At 45.2% G+C, this 27,058-nt stretch overlaps 1 protein-coding gene across 3 annotated transcripts in view; it reads right to left on the bottom strand.

The window, feature by feature from the left end:
- The window catches only part of Dpp6 (dipeptidyl peptidase like 6), an 868,555-nt gene that overhangs the window by 632,930 nt on the left and 208,567 nt on the right, over positions 1 to 27,058 (bottom strand). The window contains exon 1 of one of the 3 annotated variants that reach the window (XM_087907530.1): positions 5,680 to 6,088. The exons of the other annotated variants lie outside the window; for them this stretch is intronic. Coding sequence (XP_087763656.1) covers positions 5,680 to 5,904 — 225 coding nt within the window. The 5' untranslated portion in view covers positions 5,905 to 6,088. Of the gene's footprint in view, positions 1 to 5,679; positions 6,089 to 27,058 lie in introns of those variants that run through there. 3 annotated transcript variants of the gene reach the window in all.

The raw sequence follows: 27,058 nt of genomic DNA, 5'->3' as shown, positions 1-27,058 counted from the left end.
AATCTTCCGGCAGGAGCCCCGGGACGCACTATGTTCCCTTTGCACAAAGGTGAAAAAAGCATGGAGATGAATAGAACACCAGAGACCCAAACTTTAAAGAGTAGGAGGAGGGAAGGATCTGCCAAAGAACTAAGGCTGAGATCAGAAAGGGATCAAGGGGGCACAGGAAGATGGAGGGTGGAAGAGATGGGTAGAGGGAGTCGGAAAAGAAAAGGCGGGAAGGAAGGAGGGAGAACTCATGCAGTACTGTAAAAAAGCACGCGGTGCAAAGCTTTGAAGCATAGAAGGCTCTCATCTAGAACAAAGGTTAAGATGGCACTGAGACGAAGGAAAAATCATTGGATGGTACGGACATCACATCAAGAGTTGACAGCACACCTGTGACATACTGTGTGTGGACCGTGTAGGAACCATGGCACAGGGTGCAAATCTACACACAAGCCAGATGATGAAAAGAGGACCATTGAGGACAGAAACTGGAGCTAGGATCAAGACGCTTGTATGAGAAGTTGTGAATGGTGGGGACGGGCAGGGAGCATGCCAGGACGGGGGGAAGACTCTGGAAGCCAACCTTAATTGTTTGTAAAAGGTCTAGGTAATGATAGTAAGCTGCCCCTGCAGCTGCCGGGCTCAGTGAGCACCTCTACTGAAACCACAGCCTCTGCCCAGTAGGTCCCACTGATGTGGAGGTTGAATGTAGAGCACTGGGTGCCTCCTCGGTCACAGCTCCAAATGACTCCCTTATTCCCCATACCCATTCTGGGCAGCAGGTATTCTAGACACTGCCAATGTCGTGATGAGGAAGATTCTGGGAAGGAGAGGACAACAGAAAGCTTTAGCCTTATTTTCTTTTATCATGGTAGTAAAATTATATGCAATTAAAACTTAAAAATTACTTAATGCTGGTGAAAAACAGTTTCAGAGTATATGGACATCTTCATGGTGGCAAACTGCTTAAGAAGCCAGTCACAAAGCTGATAAACCCCATGAACACATGACATCATACTACTGAAAGATCAGGGTAGAGACAAACAGAAATGACAGGCAGGAGAACTTGGACCTGTTGTGATGACTGACGTCATGGGCTGTGGTATATTAGTGGATCTCAGCTTTGGCCAGTTTGTGGTTTTAAATTCAGGTCAAACTCATATTAATATCATTAGGACAATGTGAGTCACCAAAAATGAAGAAAGCAGAAGCGGCAATGTATCCTTGACAGGAGGACCACTGTGGCAGTGTGCAGGACCCCGAAAGCCATGTCAGAGACTGGAGAGAAAAGTTCAAGTACAGTCTTGAAAGAGGCGCTTTGAAAACGCGCCACAGTTAATTCCAAGAGCAAGGCCACTACATTTCACTAAGAGCCACTTTCAGCAGCTTGTTAGAGCCAACTTATTTTTAACTCTACACAATGAGTTTTAAGTAAAAGTGGCTACTGTTTCTTTAAAGGGGTAGCCCAACTGATTGATTTTGCTTAAATAAATGTAAAATTTGCAAGGGAACTGGCTAAAATGGAAGAGCCTCTGGGCTTATTTCTAACCCTTAGGACAGCCCCACCAGGTTAGTGTCTTTTCTTGCCAGTGTTGTGGAATGCCTTTGCAATGCTTATGGGAGAAATGGTTGATTCTTCACTTACATTTTCAGGGTGCAGTCTGTCATGGTGGAGAAGTTACAGCAACCAGAGTTTCCAATCGATGGTCACATAGCATCCATGCACAGTTAGGTTTCAGACTGACGAAGTTAGGTTTCAGCTCACTTCTTCCTTTTTCTATACTCCATGATCCCAGTCCAGAGAATGGGTGGCTGGGTCTCCCCACCTCAACTAACCTAACCAAAATTAAGATGATTCCCCCACTGGTATGCCTGGTGGCCTATTCTCAGGACAGTCTAGATCCTGTCAGCTTAGCAATTTTTAACAGCCCTGACACAACCCAGAGAGGTCATCTGTGGATGAACAGGTGACAGACAGTGTGGCACGGTCTGCACCTGTGCGACCGCTTCTTAGCTCATCACTAGTCCTTTAACTTTAGTGGAGGGTGCTCTGGGTAGAGTTGGCTAGATTTTTATCTGAGTGATTCTTTGTAAAGTACCTTACATTTCATGGAAGTTACCTTTTCTCAGTCATACACAGACATGTTTATTTTACTTAATTAATAAAGTGTGAGAGAGACCAAGGAAACTAGGAGTACCCCAGTGCTTCAGCGACGGCCAGAGGTCGGCCTCAGGTGTTATTCATCCCTTCCCACCTTATTTGAGGCAGGGTCTCTCATTGTTCCCGTTTGCACACACCAGACTAGCTGGCCCTCAGGCTGCCGGGGATTCTCCTGACTCTACCTCCTATCTCTCTACAGGGCCACTGAGATTATGGAGAAGTACTCAAACATGGTAAGCTTTTACATGTGTTCAGGGGCTTTGAACCCAGGTATTCATGTTGGTATGGCAAGCTCTGTATTCACTGAGCCCTCTCCCAGTCTCCATGTTGGTTTTTGCACATTTTTATGCACTATAATACCATTTTTATCTCCATCTCTGAGTCTAAGGACAAGATCCATAAAGCCTAATGTGTTTTAAAGTTATGCCATTTACCAACATCAGATGAGCAGGACCGGAAAGTTGTTCGCATATGTGCTGGTTGGTGTTTTGCTCTTTTTTGGTCAGCTGGACACAAGTTTGGGTCATCTGAGACAAAGAGCATCAATTGAGAATGTGTGTCCATAAGACTGACCTGTAGGCAATTCTGTAGGATATTTTCTTGATTAGTGATTGATATAGGAGAATTCAGCCCAAAGGATAAGTGTTTTATCTCAGCAACATAAAGCAAACAAACACACTGCATATTGAAACAGCTATGCCTGACTGGCAGAAAACAGACGTGTGATGAGGTAGGTCACCAGCCTCATATTCAGACTGCTCACTCAGACACAAGCTATGGAGATTTTCTATGAGCCAATGGAAAGGGAACATTCAACACCTTGGACAGCTCCATAGGGAGTTTTGAGGTTCCTTAAGTGCCTGGATGAGTTCTTCCTTTCTTCCTTCCTCCCTCCCTCCCTCCCTCCCTCTGTCCCTCCAGGTCTCCCTCCCTCCAGGTCTCCCTCCCTCTAGGCCTCCCTCCCTCTCTTCACCAAAGCAAAGTACTTCTAACCAGTCACACATCTTTTGCTCTGTTTCCCGCTTGATTAAAAAAAAAAATGCTAATATGAGATTGACATGTCTAGCAGTTTTTAAACCCAAGAACTTTACCAGTTACCTTTGATTGCAAGCAAACTGCAGCCTCTGTTCTCAGAAGAAAAATGGTTTGATTTGTGCATATGCCTTTTGGTAAATGTTTTTCCAATTTATAAAAGGGGAGTTTTTTGTTCTTTTTCGTTTTAAGAGACATTTTTAAATTGAAGCTACATTTAGTTGTGCGTTGTTGGTTCAACTCTACATTTGAAACTTAATTGACACTTCCTTGCTCACATAGGAGGTAAACACCACAATACTATGGGAATACTTCCTACAGGAAGTAGAAAGGTTGATGAGTATGAACATGTCCACTACCTCACATGGCTATTTTTGTTGATTTTGTGGCAAGAACAGCTAAAATCAACTCGTGTATCAAGAATTTGCTACTTGGCACTTGTATTGCCTATGAAGCTCCTTATGAACATCCCTCACGCTCCTTCATCCCACACAGTTGCTACTTTGTAGGAAGAATATGTGCTTATTTTGACCCAATATATACACACCAGTACACTAACACACTTGACCAATGCCCATGTGCATGGGTGCATGCAGACACACATTTCTGTATTTTGCAGGACACAAGCACTGTTTCAGGACTTGATACATCTGAGTTTGAGAGAGTCCCCCTTTGGAGTTCTCATGTCCCACTGATTCAATATCCCTCTGCAGATGACCTCAGACTTTGACTTAATCTGAGCAGCAGCTTCAGCATCACAATGAAAAGCAGGAGGTGCACGCTCTCAGCTCGGATCTTAAAAAACAAACAACCAAACCCAATCCAGATGGGCGGAGACCAGCTGGTGCTTCCAGCCCTGCCTGTCCTTTCTCCTAGCGACATCTAGAGCCTGCTTAGCAGAGCAAGCTCATTCCAGACCCATAATCCAAAGCTTTTAAACCAGATTTGGGAGGGAGGGGACTGTGCATCTTTGCTGTCTGCATTGCAACCCAGTCATGTCCCCAGGATCTTAAGCAAACAGAATCATCCAGAATTCATCATTGCTTGATGCCATTCTCAAGGAATTCTAGTTATTTGAACCAGATATCAGAAGAATTTGTCCTTTTTTCCTCAGACTGACCCACTGGAGTGAGGGACGTTATTAGTCTTTGGTATCTCTTTCTAACCAGGAGAATCTGGAAATGACCAGAGATAAAGATGCTTAATGCCTGGCTGTGGACTGTGGGCCCCCCTCAACTCCTGTCACCTCTGTGGCAGTCCCTATGTCTCACAGCACAAAACGAAACACACTACGAACAATAGCATGGCCTCACTGGTTCTGTAAGATCTGACAGTTGAGACCCCCCCAACACCCCCCCCCCTCGAAGCATTTTGTCCTGCCATGCGCAGCACTGAAGTCTAGTTACTCCAGACCCTACAGTTCTTGGGGCCACACCTCCTGCTCCTTCAGGGCAATGGGCTGCCCTACAAGGGCTCGGAAAACTAAGAGTTGGGCAAAGATCCAGGTGCTATTGAACTGCACTGCATAGGGATACCCGCTACTCCTCAAACACTACACACCCTTCTCTAAGGGGTTGTTGCACCAGCCAAGCCAGACCTGCCTGCCTCAGGGCTCTCTCCTGGCACTTGTCTCCAAAATTCTCCCTCCCTGAAAGTCCTCTTGGCACCGACCTGATGGAAGGTCAACCCATTTCATCTCTGGAGCCACTGGTACCCTAAAAGACTCCTTGATTTCTAGGATAATATGAAAATTCAGTCTCTGAAGCCCAAACTTGAGAGTAAGGGACTGCTCCTAGAACTTCTTCTAAAGGAAGGTGCACGGCCCAAGTAGAGTTGCTGGCCCACAGGCTTGCAACCCAAATTAGCATGCCAGGTACTTAGTAGTTTGAAATGCTGTATTGGGTCTGGGTCAGAGGCCAGGGCTGTGAAGTTAGAACTTTTCTTTTTCCAGGAAAAGAACACCACAGGTATAAACCTCGGGCATAGAGAGAGAAGATGTCTGCGGACAGAGAAAAGGGGAAGAAGCGCAGAGTGGAGAGCAGGGCCACCTTGCATAGTGGAAGGAGGAAAAAAGGAGTCTGGACCAGTTGTTCCCTGAGCCTCAAAGCAGGAAAATAAACATAAAACACAACTCCAAGCATACACAGATCTAATTCCCTCCTTGGGAAGTACGGCGGGCTGCGGTTACAAACAGACATCCACGAATCTAGTGAATTCCAAGCATAGTCCACATCCCAGCAGGCGCAGCTCCAAAACCCTGCCTGCTCCAGCCTCCAACTCCTGGCTACCACCGCAGAGACCTACTCCGGACCATGGTGACTGAGATAGGGAGCCAAGGAGAGTGTCTGAGAGCCAAGGAGAGTGTCTGAGCGCGCTCAGGCACAGCAAGGGGAACGGGAAGAGAGGAGCAAGGAACCCAGAGACCCCTAGGAATCGCTAGGCCCTCACCTCCCGCTGAAGCCCCCACCACCGCCACCCACCCACCGCGGTGCTCTTACGTCCTCCTCGTCACAGTCGCTCCGAGCCTGGTACTGGAACCGGGGCCGGCCACCCGCACCGCCACGCTCCCGGGGCGCCGCCGCTTGCGCCTGCGGCCCTAGGGGCTTCGGACCCGCGTCCTCCTCCGGCCTCTGGCCACCCAGGAGGCGACTGGCCTCCGGGGGCGCCGGAAAGGAGCGCGAGGTGTTGATCTTGCCGGTGAACCTTTGGTACAGCGAAGCCATGGGCCGCCGCAAGCTGGTTCACTGGCTCGGATGCTTCGAAAAAAAATTTCCTTTCTCTATCTCTCTTCCCTATCCCCACCCCCCTCCAGCAGAAAAGAGAGAAGGGGGGAAAAGGAGGCGGTGGGGAAAGAAGAAGAAAGGCGAGCCTGGTCGCTCCGCGCCACTCGCGAGTCGCCTGGGTGCTGAGCGACTCTGCCTGGCTCAGCTTCTCCGCCCCCTCCCCGGCGGCGCGGAAGCCAGGGGTCGGAGTGATCGCTTTCTCTTTCTGCTTTGCTATTTTTTTTAAGTCCACGTTCGGCCTCACCAAAGAGATGGAAGGAAAGCAAGACACCAGAAGCACACAAGGGAGGGGACATGTCTAGGCCCCATTATTTGGCACCACCTAGAGACCAGCTTGCATCCCGGCTCATCTCCTGTTCCCCGCCCTGGCCCCTAGCAGCTCCTCCTTTCCCTTCTCAGCGGGGTACCCAGCTCCAGCCCTGGTGATGGCACCTGGAGAGTTCTAGTCTCAGGGAGCTGGAGGTGGATGCCGGAGAACTCTCAGAACACCAGTTGTCCTGGATAAAGGTTCAGGGCTTGGGCACTCCTAGCTCTACAATGGGCCGAATGCCCCAGTGAGAGGCGACAGCGCTAGGACTGAGCAAAAAAACCCTAACTGTCATGGTATCCCGAGGCTTCGCGGCCATGGCTCCCATTACGTTCTCTTTGGGTTGCAGCACACAACTGCCTTCCAGGGACTCCCAGAGACTCTACCTAATAGTGTTCTTCTGCCTTTGGTTAACTTGGGCAAAGACCCCCTGAGAGCCTGGGGTAGGAAGAATGCGGCTGCGGGGCAAAGGAGGAGGCAAAGGAAGGCCTTCCTCCCACCACATAGGTTTTCAAAAATTGACTCGTTTTCTTCTGATCCTTTTAAGAAGGGAAGGTCAAGTCTAGAACTGGCGGCAGGACACCTGCGCTAGCTTAGGGCAAGCCTCGGAGCAAGACCTTTCAAGGTACACCTGGCTCCAGCTTGCCTATGTGTAAATACAGGGAAACGCTAAAGTGTCTGGAGGTCAGCAACCTTTCCAAACCTTGTTCCACCCCATTCTGGCACTGAGATGAGTGAGAGGGGAGCCTTGACCCCAAAGACTGTGCAGCACACAGGGTTTCCAATAACAAACTCATTTTGGTGCATTCGAACGTGCTCGAGTGCCCCCGTGTGGAGAGATGCGCAAACGGTATCTGAGGGTTCGTCTAGGGCTTGGCGTCTTCCTCCACTCTTCCCTGTAGGCTTCTTGTCTTTTGTGGTTCTTCGGCCTCCCTTGGGTCTCCGACGTTCCACCTCCGTGTGCAGCTCTTTTGTCCCCTGATCCAGCCCTCTGTGGCTGAGCTGCGATGCGCCCGTACTACTAAGGTTTGGAACTTGGGAGAGACACACAGGAATTCTGGCACCTGCCTAGAGTCTCGACTGTCCTCTCCCACAATGAGTCCAGGGCCATTTTGACTTCTCCTACCACCCAGTGATGCCTCAGCTTCCTGTTGTTATTGAGAATTTTAAAAGCATGGGGGGGGCAGCCCCTCAGAAAATCCGGCTAGCCTCCAGTTTTCTCTAACCAGAGCCTGGGGGGGGGGAGGGGAGAGAGAGAGAGAGAGAGAGAGAGAGAGAGAGAGAGAGAGAGAGAGAGAGAGTCCTCAGCATGAAGGAAGCTGTGCTGCACTGTGTTGAGAGGAAGGTGTGCTTGCTGCACTGTGTTGGAACCCTCACCACCGGCCATTCCTTCCAGTCCTCCTCTCCCAAGTTCTTAATGTGCAAGTTGATTTTCGGTGGGAGTTTGTTGGCCCATCCTGTGCTCCACAGTTCTTGTGTTCACTGTGAACAGACAGCCACTAAAGCACTCAGAGACATTTCCCTCTCTGAGGAAAATAAGACAAGCATGAAGCTGCCTTCCAATCACTGCAGGGCTCGCTTTGTGGGAAGCCACCAAAAGTCTGCAGTGGGAGAGGTTTGGCTACCATGCCGCTCAGATGGCCCACAGAATGCTTTCTTCTAAGGACATGAAACCAAACTCCATTCCCTGTTTAGTAAATCCTGACTCTCAACCCTTCACATGAAAGGCTTCTCTGCAAGCCACTTATAAGGACTGGTCCTGCCACAGTGATTGTGACATCACTGTGGATGTCTCTTGTGTCTTCCTTATTATATGTGAAGGACATTTGCACAGTTTTACACAAGCAGGAATGACTGTGTATATGATGCTAATACATTTACACAAAATGTAGAAATTTTATAGACTCTCATGTCCAGCACTTTATAGACAAGTGCCTGTTAACTACTATAAACTAATGATAGAATTTTTAGAGCTATTTTCATTACATGTATGTCTGCACGAGTATGACCACATCAACAACCAGAGGTGTCATATCTTCTGGAGCTGGATTTATAGGCAGCTGTGAGCTGCCTGATATGGGTTCTTGGATCTGAACTCTGGTCCTCTACTAGTGCGTGTGCTCAACATGTGAGCCATGTCCCCAAGACTGAACTGTTTATTTAATGATAAATGCAGTAAGTTGATAGAAAAGACATATGTCTTCAAGACATATTTTCTCCAGTGAATCTGTAAATAGTCAACTTAAAATTTGGTCAAAGTTTAAAATTTCAATAAATTACTTTGAAAATATAAATCATTTCTATCTAAACATATTGTAAAGCAAAACATTGTAAGAACTCATAAACAATCAGGGAGAGAATTAAAGTAAAATTTTCTCTCTAGAGAGGAAGATCTGGAACATGAACAGAAGAAATGCAGAGAAGGGGAGATTGGTAAGAAAGAGGCTGTGCCTGGCCAGACTGCTGTGAAAGGAACAGAGTCAGGGAGGTGAACAGAGTTGGGGAGGTGGGAAGGGCGCATGTGTGCAAGGAGTTCCTTGATGCTCTTGATGGAGGCACACAGAGGAATTGGCCACATTCTTTTGACCCTTCACAGTGAGCACAAAGCCCCAGAACCATCTTAAGGAATGGTTTTAACTGTGAAGCTGTGAACTTGTGACAATATTGGCACCTACAGGTCCAGTCTTCCCCACAACCCCGGGCACACACATGGCAGAAGACATCTAGGGACTGCAATGCTGCAGACTTACTCTCCTGAGTGAGATTAGGCAGGTGCATGCCGTATCCTGAGCGACATGATGGGGATTTAGAGAATGGTGAACTCCACGGCTTGTGATACATAATTAATCAAGTACGGCCTGTGGAAAACCCTCCTCAATCACATAAGGAATGAGCTCCTCTGAGGGATATTAAAGCCAGGGGCCTTTCGATCAGATCTTAGTGTCTTGAAAGGAAATAGGTCTAAGAACCCTGGCTCAACATGGCTTTGAGCATCTTATTTGTAAAATAAAAACTATAGGGCAGTTGAGATGTCTCAGCAGGTACACAGGTGTCTTTGCCACTAAGCCTGACAACCTGAATATAATCCCCAGCATCCCACACAGTAGAAGGAAACTGATTCCTGCAAGTCGTGCCCTGATCTCTGCAAGAATGCCATGGAATACACACACACACACACGCACGCACACGCACGCACACACACATACTCACATACACACAAACACACATACACACACAAACATACACACATGCATGTACATGCATGTACACACACAAAAAGACACACACTCAGTCTTATACACACACAAATAAACAGATATAATAAAAACATTAAACCATAAAACTCTGAATCAGGGAAAAAGTTGGGACAAACTTTCCTGCCTAGAGGAGCAAATGTGCAGCTTAAAGTGCAGTGGAGCCAATGCAGGAAATGCTGTGAGCTTATCTGCGGGCTGCATCACGTCAGATTTGAACTCTGCACTGCTGTTTAAGGCCAGGGTCCACCTGGCTTCCGATTGCTCTGTGTACGCTGCTCCCTAGAACAGATCTACAAGCAAACATGAGAAATCATTGAGTCCAGCAGATGCTACAGGATATTTTCAAACTGACAACAAAGGATACTTGGAAGACTTGTACCTTTCTTGATTACTAATATTGGAGATAGAAAATGGCCACCTTTGTGCACCCAGAAGGCAGGTCCTTCTTGAAGCCCTGGGCATTTGTATCTTTGAGATAGTAGCACTTTGACCATCTACAAATCGGGATGAATGGAACAAACATCTGGATATCCACAAAACACAGTGTTTTTTAAAAAATGAGAAACACATTCTTAACTCTGAACCCAACCCTCCCCCACCTCCTGCAATGCACACACTTCTGCTATGTGTTTGTCTGTTTTCACAAGAGGACCACTAAGGATGCACTGAGCTGTAGGCTCCACACAGACTTCAAACAAGGATTGCATAGTGCACACACACACACACACATGAATCAGTAAATTATGCACTTGGAAAAATCTCAAAGGTAAAAGAAAATTGAATTATTTTCTAGCTATTCAACATAGCAAATATTAATATGTTTTAAAGGAAACATTTATTTTAACTCAATAAAACTTTCTATGAAATCAATAAAGTTTTAATCTACTATCCTCACGTTTTCTGCATTTTAGTAATGCTTTCTTCAACTCCCATATTTGAAGAGAAGAGAATTAGGGAGAAAAAAAAGAGACCTCAACCCAGTTGACTACACAACTCTAATTGCAAGTCATTTATCTCTGTTGTTATGATTCATCTTTAATGTAAGTCATCATTTCCGTATTCAAAGCCATGACAGACTTGGATGTTATTTAGAGAATATTCTCTCACCTTCAATAGTCCCAGGGATGTGACCCTTGCCTGACCCTCTGACCTTGGGACTGACCTTGGCCGGTCGTGAGCATGATGCAGGCAGAGGCCTGTTAGACACCTGTGCCACTGAATGACTGCTGTGCCATCAGCACACTGTCCTCTGTTAGCCACCACCTGGACCTGGTCCTGATTCCTAAGCTGCGGCCATGCCATGCAGTTGGGAAGCACAGAGCAAAGGCATCTAACTGAGCCTAGTATGGACCAGCAAAACCCTGGTTCATTGGTGTAAGACTAAGTCTTAGATAGCTTCTTATATAATCAGCTGACCTCGGGGGTAATTTGTTACACAGTCTGCCATGACTGTCAGCTATATAACAACACTTCCTGCAAGGGTTTCGCCTCTTCACTCAGAAGTCCCTGAATGCCTACAATGTGCTGTTTGTGCTGTGTTGTGAGGTGGGAGTGATGAAGCTGCAGCCGTTTAGACCAGTCGATAGGCCTCACAAGCATCAGGTGAATGTTATACAGGTGTTGATTCTCAGGCTTCCCTGAAAAGAGACAGGCAGCCTCTCCCATTGCAGTTGCAACATTGCGGCTCATCCAAGGATAGCGTTATCAGAAGATGGCTTCTAGACCCTCCTGGATTACAGGTGTATTCTTTGCAAAGCCTGACTTTCTATAGTGTGGTCATCAGACAGCGTTTTCAACCCACTGAGGATTGAGGGGGTGGGGAATGGCATTGCACATTGGCCTCCAATGTGGACATGTTAGGAACACGGATTAGGACCGTGCCCATTCTAGACCTATCCTAACGGAGATCTGGGACTAGAAGCCTGAGATCCATACTGAAACAGCCCTCTGTGAATACCTGGTGCACACGCAAGGGTGAGAACTGCTGCCCTAGAATAACACATTTGGGCCATTCTCTACATGGGACCAAGGCATCCTGAGAGTCTCCAAGTGTTTCACTTCCAGGAAGATCCTTATACTTTAGAGGTTCCAGTAATGACTCTCTTTGGGGAGGGCATAAATATTATCTATCTATCTATCTATCTATCTATCTATCTATCTATCTATCTATCTATCTGTCATCTATCTATCGTGTGTGTGCATGCGTGTGTGCCTGTGAAGGTCAGATAACAACTTGCAGGAACTGAAGTGTCTTTACTCACTGAACTATCTAACCAGTCTAGGGAAAGAAATTTTCTTGAATCCAAAAGAAGAGCTCCTTCCTCATTGATATGAGGTGGGTTCAGCAGCTTATTCAAAGCCACACTAGGATGGAGGACATGTCTGGATGCTGTCTGTCCTTGAGTGGACCCGTCCTCTGCACGAAAGGGGAAGATTCCATTGGTGCCTCTCTCCAGAGACATTTTGACATTGTGCTTTAACAAAGAGCCTCTCCCATCCTGCCAAAATGCATACAATTTGGCAAAGAGCTCTGCAGAACCACAAAGGGGGAAAAGGCCTTACTTTCAAAAACTGATTCCATAAAAAGCCCTCAGCGCCTCTGCCTTGGCCTTGCTACTTAGTTAAAGCAATAAAGAAAACCTGTCCTTAATTTAAAACCAATAAATTTAATAAACATATTTAAGTTGAAAACCGACTTCTGTAAACTTAATTTTCCTAAACACACTCCTTTAAAGTCCATTAAAATGTTTATTATAAAATCCATCTTATTTTATTTTTCACTGTCCCTTGGGTCCATTGCAAATTCCCACAGCACTTACCGACAGGTTGAAAAATGGGCTGATGACCTCTGGGATAGCTCAGTATATTTTCTTGAAATTCAAAGCATTGTATAGGCAGAGGTGGTCTATATTCAGTACCTAGTGTAAACACTCGCATTTGTGAACCAGTTATGAAGCACATGTAATCTGTGTGCCATCATATCTTCTAAGAGCGAAGAGCTGCCAGCACTTAGCCTGACTCATGCACATGTGGGTGTCTGACAGGAGAGACGGTGGCTTCTCGTTAATGAAAACAGATTCTATTAGGAACAATGAAACAGAAACGAAGCTGCCCATTTCTTGTGGGTAATTCAATCCCTGCGGACTGAAACCCCATCCATTCTATTCCACCCGCTGCTCAACAATTTCTTCCTCATAAAGGTTAAAACTGATTTGTCTATACAGCTAATTGCATTTCAAATCATAGTAATTTGGAACACAAAAAAGTAATTCCCCTTACAATGACTTATATTTATATTTTTCTTGACAGGTAAGCAGAAATTGCCTGTTGGTGAAATAAATCCATTAGTCATGTAAGCCTGCAGTTTGAGCAGCTCTTTTCCTCACTAGCAGACGGCAACAAGTGGATCCACTCTCTTCTACAATAGGGTGAGGTGGGTCCCATTTTTTCCTTGCCTCTTGATTTGAGTTCCTGATAGGCCCTATTACCTCCCTCCTCTCAGCATCCCACCCATAATCACTGCCATTACCTCTCTTTATAACCCAACAATACTCAGATTGCATCATTTATACAGCCTTTTCCATCTCCGTGGGGGGATGTCGGATAAATTAATGCTTGCAAAGGCCTTCGAAGGATTTCTTAGCCTTCTTGAGATAAAAGAAGTAGCAGTATGAAACTGTATTTACAACTGCCTTTCAGGGCTCTCAGAGTCAAGTTCACCTCCAAATGAGATGGAGATGACAGGTTGTGACATCAGGGGTGCTGGGTTTTCGATTAGAGATAGCCAGATCATTAAGCATCTTTCTTGAGTAGGCAGTTTATCTCTGTAACATAAGATTATCACACTCAAAAGACACCATGGGATAGAATACAGAAGTTGTAAGTATTCTAAGACAAAACACAGAAGTACCAACAAACTGACTAGGTATACACACCACTCCTGGCGGCCTGTGGACACAGTCATAGATGCCCAAATGATAGCTTGCAGCAAGCACTGGCTGAACGCTTTAGGCTCTGTTCACATCTGGACTGTATTAAGTTGGCAAATTAAAAAGAGAACTCCAGGCACCAATCTCAACGAGTAGCTTCTGGTCTCCTGGGAAGGCATCCTGCTGGGAGTTCGCCACAGAGTAACACACAGCCACTTAAAATGATGGCCTCTCAAATGTGCAGAGCATCCCAGGAGTAAGTCACACCCAGGTTTCTATCCTGGGTGAAAGTGGAGTGATGTCATGTCTTAACCAGTTTATGTGGCTATCAGGGGAGGCTTACAGGAAGTCATCCATATTCTTCTACCTCACAGTTCTGTCTTTAATTACTTTTAAAATATTTTATATGTAAGTGTGTGTGTGTGTGTGTGTGTGTGTGTGTGTGTGTGATGGCTATTCTTGGTTGTGAATTTCACTACATCTGGAATTAACTAAAACAAAGAAATTGAGTACACCTGAGAAGGCTTTTTTTAATTAAATCATTTGAAGTGGGAAGACCCACTTTTAATTTGGATTTTTTGAGGTGGGAAGATAGACCGTTAATACGGATCTTTGGAGGAGCGAAGACACACCTTTAATCTGCTGCCAGTCTATAAATAGAAAAGACAAGAAAGAAGGAAACTTCATTCTTTCTGTCTGCTTGCCTTTGTTCTCGCTGGCCAAGTCCTTCCCTTCACTGGCATTAGAGCCTACTTCTTCAGGATTCTGGAGTACACTGAATATCTGCTGAGACATCCAGCTTTGTAGACTAAACAACTACTGGATTCTTGGACCTTCCATTAGTAGACAGTCAATATTAGACTAACTGGACCACACCCTGTAAATCATTCTAATAAATCCACTTTATATATATTCATTCTATTTGTTTGTTCCTTTAGAGAACACTAATACCGTGTGTGTGTGTGTGTGTGTGTGTGAGTGTGTATGTGTACTTGAGTGCATATGATCACAGAAGCCAGAAGAGGGCGCCAGATCCCTTGGCACTGGTGTTTCCAGGTGCTGTGAGTCCTATGATATGGGTTCCAGGGAAATGAACCTGGGTCTTCTGGAAGAGCTGCAAGTGCTCTTACCTGTTGCGCTCTCTCCAGCCCACTGTCTCAGGTTTTGAGAAAACTACATTCATCATGTGATTCTAGTTTGTACCCTCTAAAGAAGGAGGCTGGAGAGACCTTCGGCTGCCCTCTCCCCATCACAGATTCTTCAGATTCTGGTTTGTAAGAATGTTCTCTTGCTGGTATTGGTTAGACCTACCTTCTCACAGTGGATGAGTTCTAGAAAGAAAGTATGTATGGCTCCCTGGCCTTAGATCTGCTGTGGACAGTATGCTCTGGAAAACTGGGGTAACTCACTGGATGACAACTTTGAAGAAAACTGAAACTTTTATTTTGCTCTCCCAAGTCAAGATGTGAATATATTCCTGTGGACACGACTCACACGATCCTCACTCAGTGCTCATGCACAGGTACCCACCTGCTACATGTGTGCCTTCTTGTCTGTCCACCAAGCAGAATGTCTAGCCTCAAGGAAGATGGTCCTCTTAATTAAGAGAACTTATTTTTCTAGTTGGCTTTTATAACCAGTTCCACCCCCCCAGTAATGTGGGAGTTTCTTTTTCATACAGAGTACTCAGTCTATCACCTCCTCCTGGTTTTCTGAACATAACTGTGTAGAGATGTGATTCTCAGAGTCCTGAAGCCTCTTAGAGACCATGGGAAGAAGGGATATATGATTGCAACCATATAAACCTAAAACTTGAAGCTGCTGACCTTTCCACCCAGCACAGAGATTTGGGATCTGACCCTTTAGTCAGGTGCCATCACATAAACTCTGGCCTCATTGCAGGTTTGGCTTGGGCCTGGGTTTTCTATTCAGACTATGGGGGTGTAAGTGTGGAGGGCCCTAGCAGGGTTATCCACTTAGGATCTTCAGATTACATGAATGAGGTGGCAAGGATGAATATTTACTTAAACTTCCAGGAAATACTATGGTAATATGTAGATAATTTTCCAAAACAAATTACTCCCCCCCACCCCGATTTAGGTGACCAATATACTTAATTCTGGAGAAATTAGCCCCTGTTTGGAGCCTTCCTCTTGGTTAGGGTATATTCCCTCATCTGGAGCTTGTGGGAGAAAATAGAGGCCAAAAGCCTCTTACATATTCTCAGGGATAGGAACAATGTTTGTGTGTATGCTGCTAGCACAGGGCTTTTGAAGCACAGAGGAGTGCCATCCAGTCCTGGACAGGTACAGGACGGAGTGCAGAGAGAGGGCCAAGTGACTCGAGAAGAGCACCATGGCTTTCCCAACTTCTCTCTGTGCTCATGAATGACGGCAACTAGCAGACATCATCAGAGAGGTTTCTTTGTGCAGTGGTTGGCAGTTGATGCAGAAGCTCACAACTGGTCAGTGTCTAGAGAAGAACCAACTGTAGAGTTCTTGGCCACACAGGAGACACATATACCACTGCTCCTCCCCTAGAGGCTTGGGGACAACAGAGGAGGGAGGAGTGGAAAGACTGGGAGGACCTGAGTGACACAGTGCCTCCAGGGCATGACAGAAGCGCTGCATCCAAGAGCTCACAGCAACTTCCGTCTGCATGAGATCAAGCCAATCAGCATCCTAGCATGGAGGGCAAAGGGCTTCATGTGCCTCCACCTCTGATTTAGGAGCTATGGCCAGTTATTTTTTTTCCAGGGATGGGTCCTTTTTCTTTCAACTCTGGCAGACTGGCCATTTTATCAGTTTCTTGTCTGTCCTTAACTAGAAGCAGCTTAAGGAAGGAAGGGTTTATCTGGGCTTATCGTCAGTCCAAAGTGATAGGAGTCCATCATGAATGGGAGGCATGGCATCAGGAACAAGAAACTGAGAGCTCACATTTTGAAGATCAAGAATAGAGAGCACAATAGAAGTAGGTGTTTTAACCCTAAAACCCATTCTCAGAGACTACTTCCTCCCGTGGCTGCACTGCCTATAACTCTCCAAACAGCTCCACCAACTGGAGACCAAGTGCTCAAGTGCTCAAACTGTGCAGGACAGTTCTTATTTAAACCATACAGCCAAGCTGGAGTAGAGCTGTTCTCAAACTGTGGGATGATACCCCTTTGGGGTGGTCAAGCAACTCTTTCACAGGGGTTGCCTAAGACCCCTGCTTATCATATATTTACATTATGATTCATAACAACAGCAAAATTAAAGTTATGAAGTAGCAAGGAAAATAATTTTATGGTTGGGGTCCCACAACATGAAGAACTGTATTAAAGGATTGCAGCATTTAGAAAGGTTGAGACCCACTAGCCTATTAAATGGCTCTATACTCAGGAATGTTATATGGAAAGCACAAATTGGAACCAGTGGGTTCTACAGAAATAGAAGACACAGAGTTAAGAGGGGTAAGAGGTATTGGGTAGATCTGGGAGGAGGTGGGGGTAGGTATTTGAAATATCTGTAGTCAATATTATTCAAATGCATTGAGTGCAAAAATGAAATTCCAGAAACAGCTTGATCTATCTATCATCTATCTATCTATCTATCTATCTATCTATCTATCTATCTATCTATCTATCTACCTGTCTATCTTACATTTATTAACACTCCAGACTTTTTAGACATATAGGCCTTGTGCCCCTAAAGAGACTTCTGATGTAAATGATTCAAATTTTGACATGGTGTCATAAAAACTGATTTGACATGTAGTACAATCAGGTATGTCCACCTTGTGGCTCATGGATGCATATCCCAGGATAGTTATGCATGCATCCCAGCATATTTGCAAATCACAATGTCATGCTGCAGTGTCTAAAGTTTGGACACCTCTGATATGTCAAGACTACTGAGAGCCACAAGAAGACATCCCGGTCCTGAAATGTCCTGCCAGTGAACAGCAGGCAGACCAGGCAGGCCTCCAAACACCTGTTATCATAATGAGTATTCAGACAATGGAAAAATCCCAGCTTGGGTGGATATACACAGACTTCTGCACCCAGTGTATCCAGGAAGAAACAGCTTTCAACACATCTGTTTTTAATATTTCCTAAGTATATGTCATTTTGGAATTGTATATGGGAGAGAAAGGAGGAGTTGATTTTTAAGGTCTTTGCCTTGCACATGAATTTTACTCCTTATTTCATATTTGTTGGCCCTGGTTATTGCCATAAGGATCCAAGCCACAAAGCACAGTCAATAGGCACAGTTTGGGATTCAAAGGCCCTCCAGAGAGTGTACTATTGGGAAGAACAGTAGGGATCTTGGGTTATAGGGTGCAAGTCTGTGTCCTGCATCCTTTCTTGGCTGTTGGACCTGTGTGTTGTTTGTTCTTTGCATTCATCCATATGAAGAATATGAGGCTGTGAAGCATGATTAATAAAAACTCAGAGAGAGAAATTGGAGTTCAACCTGAAGATTTGAAAAACAAAGCAGCCAGTCACTTGGCTTTTACTTAGACCTCAGTCTGAAATGGTGATCCTGCCTCCAGGAATCTCAGAATGAGACTGTGTCTGAGAGCTGTCCCCCTCCCCCATTTTATATTCCTCTCTAGGACTAGGATTAAAGACGTGCACCACTGGGATTAAAGGTGTGCACCACCCAATTTCTATGGCAACTAGTGTGGCTACTGAGATTAAAGGTGTGTGTTACCATAACCTGGTCTGTAAGGCTGACCAGTGGGACTGTTTTACTCTCGGATCTTCAGGCAGTCTTTATTTATTATTAATTGTGCATCAAGGCAGGGAGGAGATAAATCCATTTCTCACAGTCTCCTCTCTTGTGCTTCCCTACCCCTCTGCTTCTTCCTGCCCCAACTCCATCAGAAACCTCTACAGGGGTAACATCCCTGTCATTACAGCCCAACGATCAGACACAGTCCACACTCTCTCAGATTTTCATGTTGCTGTCCCTCTGACGAATTCACTCAGCTGTGAAAAGCAACCAAACATGAGCAAGACAAATAAAAACACGGGAGTCACCTGAAAGCAGCAGTCCCTGAACAAGGAGGAACTCTGAGCTGGATGCTGCCACTTGAGGGTGCTGTGGGAGTTCAGAAATGAGTTTATTCAGGCTGAGAGCCCCGACTGCCTAAGTGCCACCCTTCCCTCAGATCACACCATGTCAGTGTCCAACTGGTCACACGGGCAACAAGACAGCCTGGCAGACTGATTCTTACCAAAAGGAAGACTATTTAAAGGTGTTTGCAAGACTTGGAAAGTATTCAAATCAAGTCACCACATAAGCCAATTCTGCTTTCTTGTTTATTGAAAGATCAGGTATCTAGAAGAGAAGGACTGATAATGGTCTTAATGTCTCATCAAGATGCTCTGCCCTGTGAATGAATTATACAGTTGAGTTTGGAACTTTGTGGCTCAGAAGGGGTGTTGGATGGTTTTAAGCCTGTTTTGTATCCACTGGACCATTGGTGGGTGGGATTTAGAGTTCGCTAGAGGAGGTGGGGTGAGCAGTGACGTCTCTGCTGGAGATGAGGATATTCTTGGATTTAAAGCAAGCTTTCTTGGATCTGGACTGGCTTTCCCCCTCACAGATTAAAGGACAAAACAAAACAAAACAAACCGGGGGGTGGGGTGGATTTGGATGTGGGGAAAGCCGACTCTGAGAAAAATGATATATAAATTCAGGACCCTGGAGAGCGACCTGGATAGCCACAGCTACAACCAAAATCTGGAAAAGCTTACTGGTTCATTTTTGAAAAAACAAACAGATCTACAGATTTCTTTTAAAAATTGTGTATCATCTCCTATAATCTGGAATGTACCAGCAAAGCTGGACATTAAGGAGACCATCCAGAGCCTTCAAAAGGGCACAGACTTTGAACCAGGGAACAGTTGTTTAGATGAATAAAGGCAGATTCAGCTTGGGAGTAGTTTTATCATGTCACATCATTCATATTCCCTCTTATTTGTTAATTTAAAAGTTCATCTGGTGAAGGTGTTAGAACTTGGGGTTCCCACCAAGGTCTCTCTGAATGGGGACAAGCACTGGAAAGTCTCTGCCCATCACCCCTCCCCCCATTTCCTCTGTGAGGAGGCTTCCTGGAAGCACATACCAGAAAGCTGTGAGACTGGATGCCCAGATGGTGTGCCACAATCTTCCCTGAAGCACAGTTCAGAACCACCTCCGATTTGGTTAAAACTTTTAAATTACTTTGTCTATTGTTGGCAGCCTCATCTAAGTATACAATGAATTCTAGTCCCTCCTGCCTGCCTTCCATTGAACTTCTGTTCCACAAGAAGCCCCACTGTACTTTCATGTCTTCTGTGTGTGTGTGAGAGAGAGAGAGAGGGAAAGAGAGAGAGAGAGAGGGAGAGAGAGGGAGAGAGAGATGGAGAGAGAGAGAGAGAGAGAGAGAGAGAGGGGGGAGAGAGAGAGAGAGAGAGAGAGAGAGAATTCTGACTGCTTGCATGAACATGGGTGGCTTGATATTTATTTACTGGCACATGGGCAACTTATCAGTGGCCACACCACCGAGAAAAGTGACACCCCCTCCAGCAGTCATTAGCTGCCAATAGTCCCTCAGCAAGGCAAAATTTTGAGAATTATTAAGGAAATCAATCAATCTTTTGAATCTCTTACCACATCTCAAAGATCACACCGTTCGTTATTTACCTTGTGTAAATGGTTGCAGTCATGAAACATGCATTTTTGATCATTTCTTGTGTCTTTTTCATATTCTACAGTCTTTTAGGAAACATTGTATCTGAGTGAAGTTCACATCAAAAGCTCTGTGATGTTCAGAGCAGGAAAAGGTTCATCATGCACACTGATCTTCCAGCATCTTTCCCTGAGGCCGTGGGATGGATGATGGGCTCTAGAACCCATGCAGAATGGCACTGCTGATTGACACTGGGACACTGGCCAGAGGCAGAAACTACTGCAGCATATCTCACTAATGGGGCATCCTAAGCCACTGGGAGTCCAAGAGTGAGGCTTCCCTGTAAGGAAGATTCCGACTCACGGCTCCTGGCCAGAAACTGCCCAAGTGCTGGGACCCAGAGATTGAAGAATAGACATTTGCTAAATGAAGTTTTTAGGTTGTCACAACAAGACCTACAACTCGCGGAGGCAACTCTGGGTGGACTTCATGTGTCAGAACCGAAGCCAGGGTGAGTGTCTCCTTCTGAATTTGCCATCATGTACTTTATGAGAGATTGGCTGGCTTCTTAATACTCTTGACTCCTAAGCTGAATATCAAAGGCAAATAGTTTCTATCTTAATCAATCAAAATATGTTATGATAACATGAACTACTGAGTGGAATTCTGTCATGGGACCTTGATTCATCAAGGAAACATACCAGGCACACAGGTGGGGTGGTCACTGAGCCCTCTTGTGCTTCCCAACCTGCAGGCTTGAAAATATTCTAACTTCATCACATGATTAATAGAGTGAGCAGAGAAAGGGCTTTCCTGTAGGATTTAAAAATATTTTGCTGGTAAGACCATCTGTCCCTGGGAAGCTAAGTGTCTTATAGAAACCAGAATTGCACAATGCCACTTATTATAGAAAGAAAATCCCCCTGGTTGTTTATCTTCTCATAATAGATTAATGCTGATGCCACTGAATAGAAGCTAGAAAAATGTTTTACACATTTGGAATTATTTCCTATGGATGCGTGCCTAGTAAGCACATTATACAGGTTCCTCTTTGTCAGGATGTTAGAATATTCTTTTTACAATGTCTGGAGGACTGCCACGCTGTGTGCATCTCTGCACACCTTGAAGGTGGTCCTGGGCATACCTCTTTAGAAGGAGCCGCTGACTACTTATGCTATAACCCACCTGTGATACTATTTTGATGACTAAGTGTTGTTTTTAACTCCAGCATCAGTGATTCCACAAAATTACTCTACAAATCCCTACTTGACGTGCTCTCTGTGAATCCCTGGGAGATACCTGTGGCTCCAGGTAAGAATTCTAGGGTGCCAGCAGGAAGTCCTGGGAGGCTTCACCACTGCTGTCGCACAATGGCTGGTCCAGTGGACACCTGAAAGCGATGTGTCAGAGAAAGCACACCCACAGGCTATGCGCAAGCTGAAGTCTCTTCTCTGTGTGCCTTCCATGCCCCAAGCCAGCTGCTGCCTCTCTGGCTCCTGAGCAGGCTGGGGCCATCTTCCTGCCCTTACCACATATTTCTTTTGGTCTGACTTGCTCACTGACTCTGTGATTGATGTGACTTTCCATTGAGTGTGGGGATTTTCAAATGTCTGCATCAGGGCTCAAATCAAACTGTCCGGAGAAGTCAAAGACCCAAAGAATGATGTTCAAGTTTTGAATATTATTCACAAATAAACTGCTTCTTGGTTTTCTTTTGCCTTGGGATACAATTGCTGCTGTGGCTGCAGATGACTGGACACACTCGCCACTGACGTGCCTGTCAGGATCCAAGATCCTCAGGACTCTCTGCTACACCATGTAGGTCGTGATGTGCTTCTATTGCTATGTTGCCTTACTGTACATTACTGGTTTCCTGTGAACATTCGAATGCTGCAGATGGACATGGGATCATAATTCTGTTCAGAAATATTATGTTCTTGGGGAAAGGACTCTTTCCAGAGGCGGAAAAATATTCAGTATGTGGGGGACATTTGTAATTTCTTCTCTTGCTCCCTGAATAAGGGTCAAAGAGATGCCTGGGGTGTCAGGTGCATGTAAGTTATCTGAGCCGGGCTCTTTCTACAACTCAGTTTCTCATGAAAGACAGGACCCAGTGTTTGATTAATTCACAGACAGAAGAATAAAAATTCGCCAACTCACAGGCTCAAAAGGGATGCAGGCAAGACAATTCCTCTAATTTTTACCACTGGAGAATGAGATTTCTGGGTCAGACAGATAGACCAGGAGGCCAAAGTACTTTCCATAAAGGCGTGGAGCACAATTCATAAAACCTTAGAGACAGAAATTGGGTTTCAACCTGAAGACCAGAAAAGCAAAGCTGCCAGCAACTGGCTCTTACCTCAATCTCAGTTCGAAAATGGTGATCCTGCTGCCAGGAATCTCAGAATGAGACTGTGACTGAGAGCTATCTCCTCCCATCTCTACAGCTGGAATTAAAGCCATGCACCACTAGGGTTAAAGTCATACACAACCCAGTTTCTATGGCAAACTAGTGTGGCTACTGGGATTAAAGGTGTGTATTACCACTACCTGGTCTCTAAGGCTGACCAATGGGGCTGTTTTACTCTCTGATCTTCAGACAATCTTTATTTACTAAAATACACATGAAATGCCACTGCAAAGGTGTGATAACCAAATTCAGCCCTTAGAACCCATATTTAAAAGGCCTGATATGGTGCTATATACCTATATTCCAATATTTCAACAGCAAGTCTGGAGGCAGAGAGGAGGCTCCAAAAAATCTGAGGGCCAGTCAGCTTGTAGGCTTGTAGTATGTAGAGTGCCAGAAACAAAACGAGAGATTCTAACTCAGGATGTAGAGCAACTCTTTCAGAGGACACAGGTTCAGCTGTCAGCACCATGTCAGGCAGCTCATAACTACCTGTGTAACTCTAAAACCAAGTTCAACACCATCTACTGACCTCTGCAGGTACCCTCACTCTCTTCTCTCTCTCTCTCTCTCTCTCTCTCTCTCTCTCTCTCTCTCACACACACACACACACACACACACACACACACACACAAATAATAAATACTAAGGGACTGTAGGGATGACTTAGCAGTTAAGATCACCTACTTCTCTTTCAGAAGACCATAGTTTGGTGCCCAGCACCCACCCAGAAGTTCAAAACTCTCCTAAGTAGTTCCAGGGTACCCAATGCCCTCTTGGACTTCCAACAGCACCCAGCATGCATGTGGCGCAATTACCTATATGCAGGCAAAGCACTCATACACATTTAAAAAACTATATACAAGAAAAAATAATTTTGTTTAAAAATAGCTCCTACTTCAGAACAAAGTGGAAGATGAAAACTCACCACCGAAAGCTACCCTCTCACCTCTACATGTGTGCCAGGGCTCCTGTATCCTTTGACACTGATAATAAGTAAAGCAAAAAAGAAATTATGCTAAAAATAAAAAGTGATTAAATATACTTCAGAAAGCCCTTTGAAGACTAAGCAAGTTATCACACGCTGAGTATAGGAGCATCACCTCCCATGTTCATCAGCAGAGCTAACAGGTACCACCTACTGCAGATATAAAAGGTGCAAAAGGCATCACTGCGGCCTTGACCCATAGACACGACGTACGGACATAATCTCTGTGTATCCTGGCGAGATGAGATTTTAAACCTTTTAGTCTGCTGCCTCTGCTGGAAATATCTGTTTCCTGACATTTTCATGCACCCCACACAGCCTCCCTAGGTGTGCCAAAGTGCACTGGTGTTTTTCGAGATAAAAGTGTGATGTGCAGTTATTGAATCAGTACACACAGATGAAATTCCCACACCAGAGGTTGGGTATCTTAATTCCAGGGCTTACTACTTCAATTATAAGGAATTTCCACAAAGAAAACACGAACAAATGATTTTTTTGTGTTCTGATATGGGGCAGGAAGGAAAGTAAATTAGTCATTTAAGGTAGGCATTAATTACTTCAGGATATGTCATTGGTTCATTATCTGTAATGAATGAAAGGATTTACATAATTTTGTTTGTTTATTTGTTTGTTTGTTTTGAGATAGGGTCTCTCTATATAGTTCAGACTGTCCTAGAACTTACTATGGATACCAAGTTGGCTTTTAACTCACAGAAATCCACCTGCCTCTCCCTCTCAAGTGCTGGGATTAAAGGCATGAGCCATCATGCCTGACTCAGATCCACATAATTTACAAGGAAAGCCAAAAGTAATTTACAATTACTATCATAATATTCTCACCACAAACACCAAGTGATGGACTCTAGTGTGCAACTTACACATTGTACTTATTTTTAAGCCCAAAGGCAGATTTGTTTCAGGACCATGCCATGATTCCTTTCTCTTCTGTCACTCAGAGAACATCTTTTGTCCATCAAACCTAATGATTGCTTGGGATTTATGTCTCCCCAAAGCAAGGATAAAGACTCCTTGAGAAAGAAGGCTTCAGGACAGATAAGGCTGTCAAACCTTGGAGCACGGAGAAGCTGCTGGGATGAGGGATGATCAGGGTAGCTGGAAGGATGCTGTAGTAAGACCCTACACTTTGGAGAAATCTGTCCCTCTCAACCCAAACTGGCCAGATGGGTCAAATAGTGTTAGGGGATAACTCTCTGTGCTTTGTTCAGATGAGCCATTTTGAACTTCGACTAGGTCAAAGACCCAGGGGAAAAAGCCAAAAGAGCATGGCTGAATGGAACCTTACACTCCAGCGATCGGCAGAGGTCTAATGGCTCAGGCAGCACATACACAAGGATGGGATATTGGTCCTTTGCTAGTTTCAAGAGCCAGATCGCATCAGTATGGCATTCCATCATGGAGATGGTTGGTGTGAGAGTGGGTGGATGACTGCAGAAGAGAAAGGGGAAAGGAGGATGTCTTGGTTACTTGTTTTTTGTTATTACTCTGATTAACATTATGAACAAAAGCAACTTGGGGAGGAAAGCGTTTATTTGGCTGACACATTCCTGGTCACTGTCCATCACAGAGAAAAGCCAAGGCAGGAACTCAAGGCAGGAACCTGGAGACAAGAACTGAAGCAGAGGCCATGGAGGAACACTTATTACTGGCTTGCTTCCATGCCTTTCTCAGTCGGCTTTTGATGCCATGAAGGACAGCCACCCAACCTACAGTGGGCTTGGCCTTCCCATATCAACCATGGGTCAGGAAAATGTCCCACAGACTCATCTACAGGATAATCTAATGGGAGGATTTTCTCAGTCGTGGCTCTTCCAGATGATTCTAGGCTGTGCCAAGTTAGTGAAAACTAACCAGCACAGGTGATGAGATGTATTACGTTATCCATATTGGTCTGTGAATAGTAACAACAAAGCTAGGTGGGTGCTACGTGGTGGAGTCACGTGTGTAAAGACCCAGCACAAAGTACACCTTGACTCAGATCAAAAGTGAGCTGAAAGTCAGACATACAATTACACACATACGCAAACACACACACTGAAAGGGAGGGAGGAAGGGAGTAGACTGTGGTGGTCTGAATGAAAAATATCCCAGTGTGTAGCACTATTAATAAAAACCCAGAGACAGGAATTGGGTCTCAACCAGAAGGTCAGAAAAGCAAAACAGCCAGCCACTGGCTCTTACCTCGACCTCAGTCCAAAATGGTGATTCTGCCTCCAGGAATCTCAGAATGGGATTGTGTGTGAGAGCTGTCTCCTCCCGTCTCCTATTCCTCTCTAGTGCCAGGATTAAAGGAAGGCACCACTGGGATTAAAGGCAGGCACTGCTCTGTTTCTAACTAGGATGGCTACTGGGATTAAAGGTGTGTATTACCACTGCCTGGCCTGTAAGGTGTTTTACTCTCTGAACCTCAGGCAAGCTTTATTTGTTAAATGAAATATCAATATTGTATTGAAATAAAATTTCAGTACAAATAAAATAATCACTACACCAGTAGGCACAGGCATTTGAACATTTGGTCCCCAGTTGATGGCACTGTCTGGGGTAGTTCAGGAGATGCAGCCTTGAGGGAAGGAGACTATCACCAGCAGTGGACTTTAAGAGTTCCTAGTCTCATCTCACTTCCAGTTCTCCCCTTCCCAACCCGCCCCCATCTCTCTCTGCTTTGTGCTTGTGGTTGAAGATGTTATCTCAGTCGCCATCCCTCCCTGTCATGATGGTCTCCTATCCCCCTGGCACTGTAAGCTAAAATAAACTCTCCCATGAGCTGCTTTGGACCATAGTGTTTTATCTCAGCATCAGAAAAGTATCTCAGCATCAGAAAAGTAACTAAGGCAGAGACTCATTGTAAAGTTGCTTCAGGGGCCCTGGCTACAGGAAAGGGCTCACCAATACCCGTGGTGCATAGAGGTGGGATGAAGGGTTACTGAGGGCCAGACAGACTCCACTTCCCTTCCTACATGACTTTAAACAACTTTACACCTTCCTGGACTCCAATTTTCTCAGCATATCGGAACAGCTGAACACAGAAGGCTCTTGCATTGCCCCAACTGTGTGGAACCCACCGTCAACCACAGAATCACCTTTTTGCTTTCAGAACGTATGTCCAGGTACCTTGGGCGTTAGGGAAAATTAAAGGGCTGTTAAATTTGGGGGTAGAAATCCATTCCTCTTGACAGCAGGTGGAAGATAAAAGCCTGCATTGTTTGGCTGCTTATAAAGTCAAAATTTGATAGAGCCACAAATCCCAGGACCAGAATCACATTCCACAGTCATCGGGAACTTTCCACCCATGTCACCAGGGCAGGTCTGTTCTGCTTGTGTCTCTACAAGCATGCTTAAAAATGACCTCCCGCTTATCAGGTCCGTTCACATAGCAAAGGGGTTCAGAAACACATTCTACGAGGAGTCGGGAAGGCTGCTCATCAGCAAGAGCAGTGCCAAGTAAGAAGAATACTGTGTGCCAAAGCCTCAGGTTCACAGTAAATCCTGTCGATTGCTCAAAGATGAAACAAACAAACAAATCTA

The sequence above is a fragment of the Myodes glareolus genome, chromosome 6 (genome assembly GCF_982192425.1).
Source record: "Myodes glareolus chromosome 6, mMyoGla1.1, whole genome shotgun sequence".
In the NCBI taxonomy this organism is placed as follows: Eukaryota; Metazoa; Chordata; class Mammalia; order Rodentia; family Cricetidae; genus Myodes; species Myodes glareolus.
The sequence above is the reverse complement of the archived record's forward strand: the minus strand, read 5'-3'. Positions and strand labels throughout refer to the sequence as shown.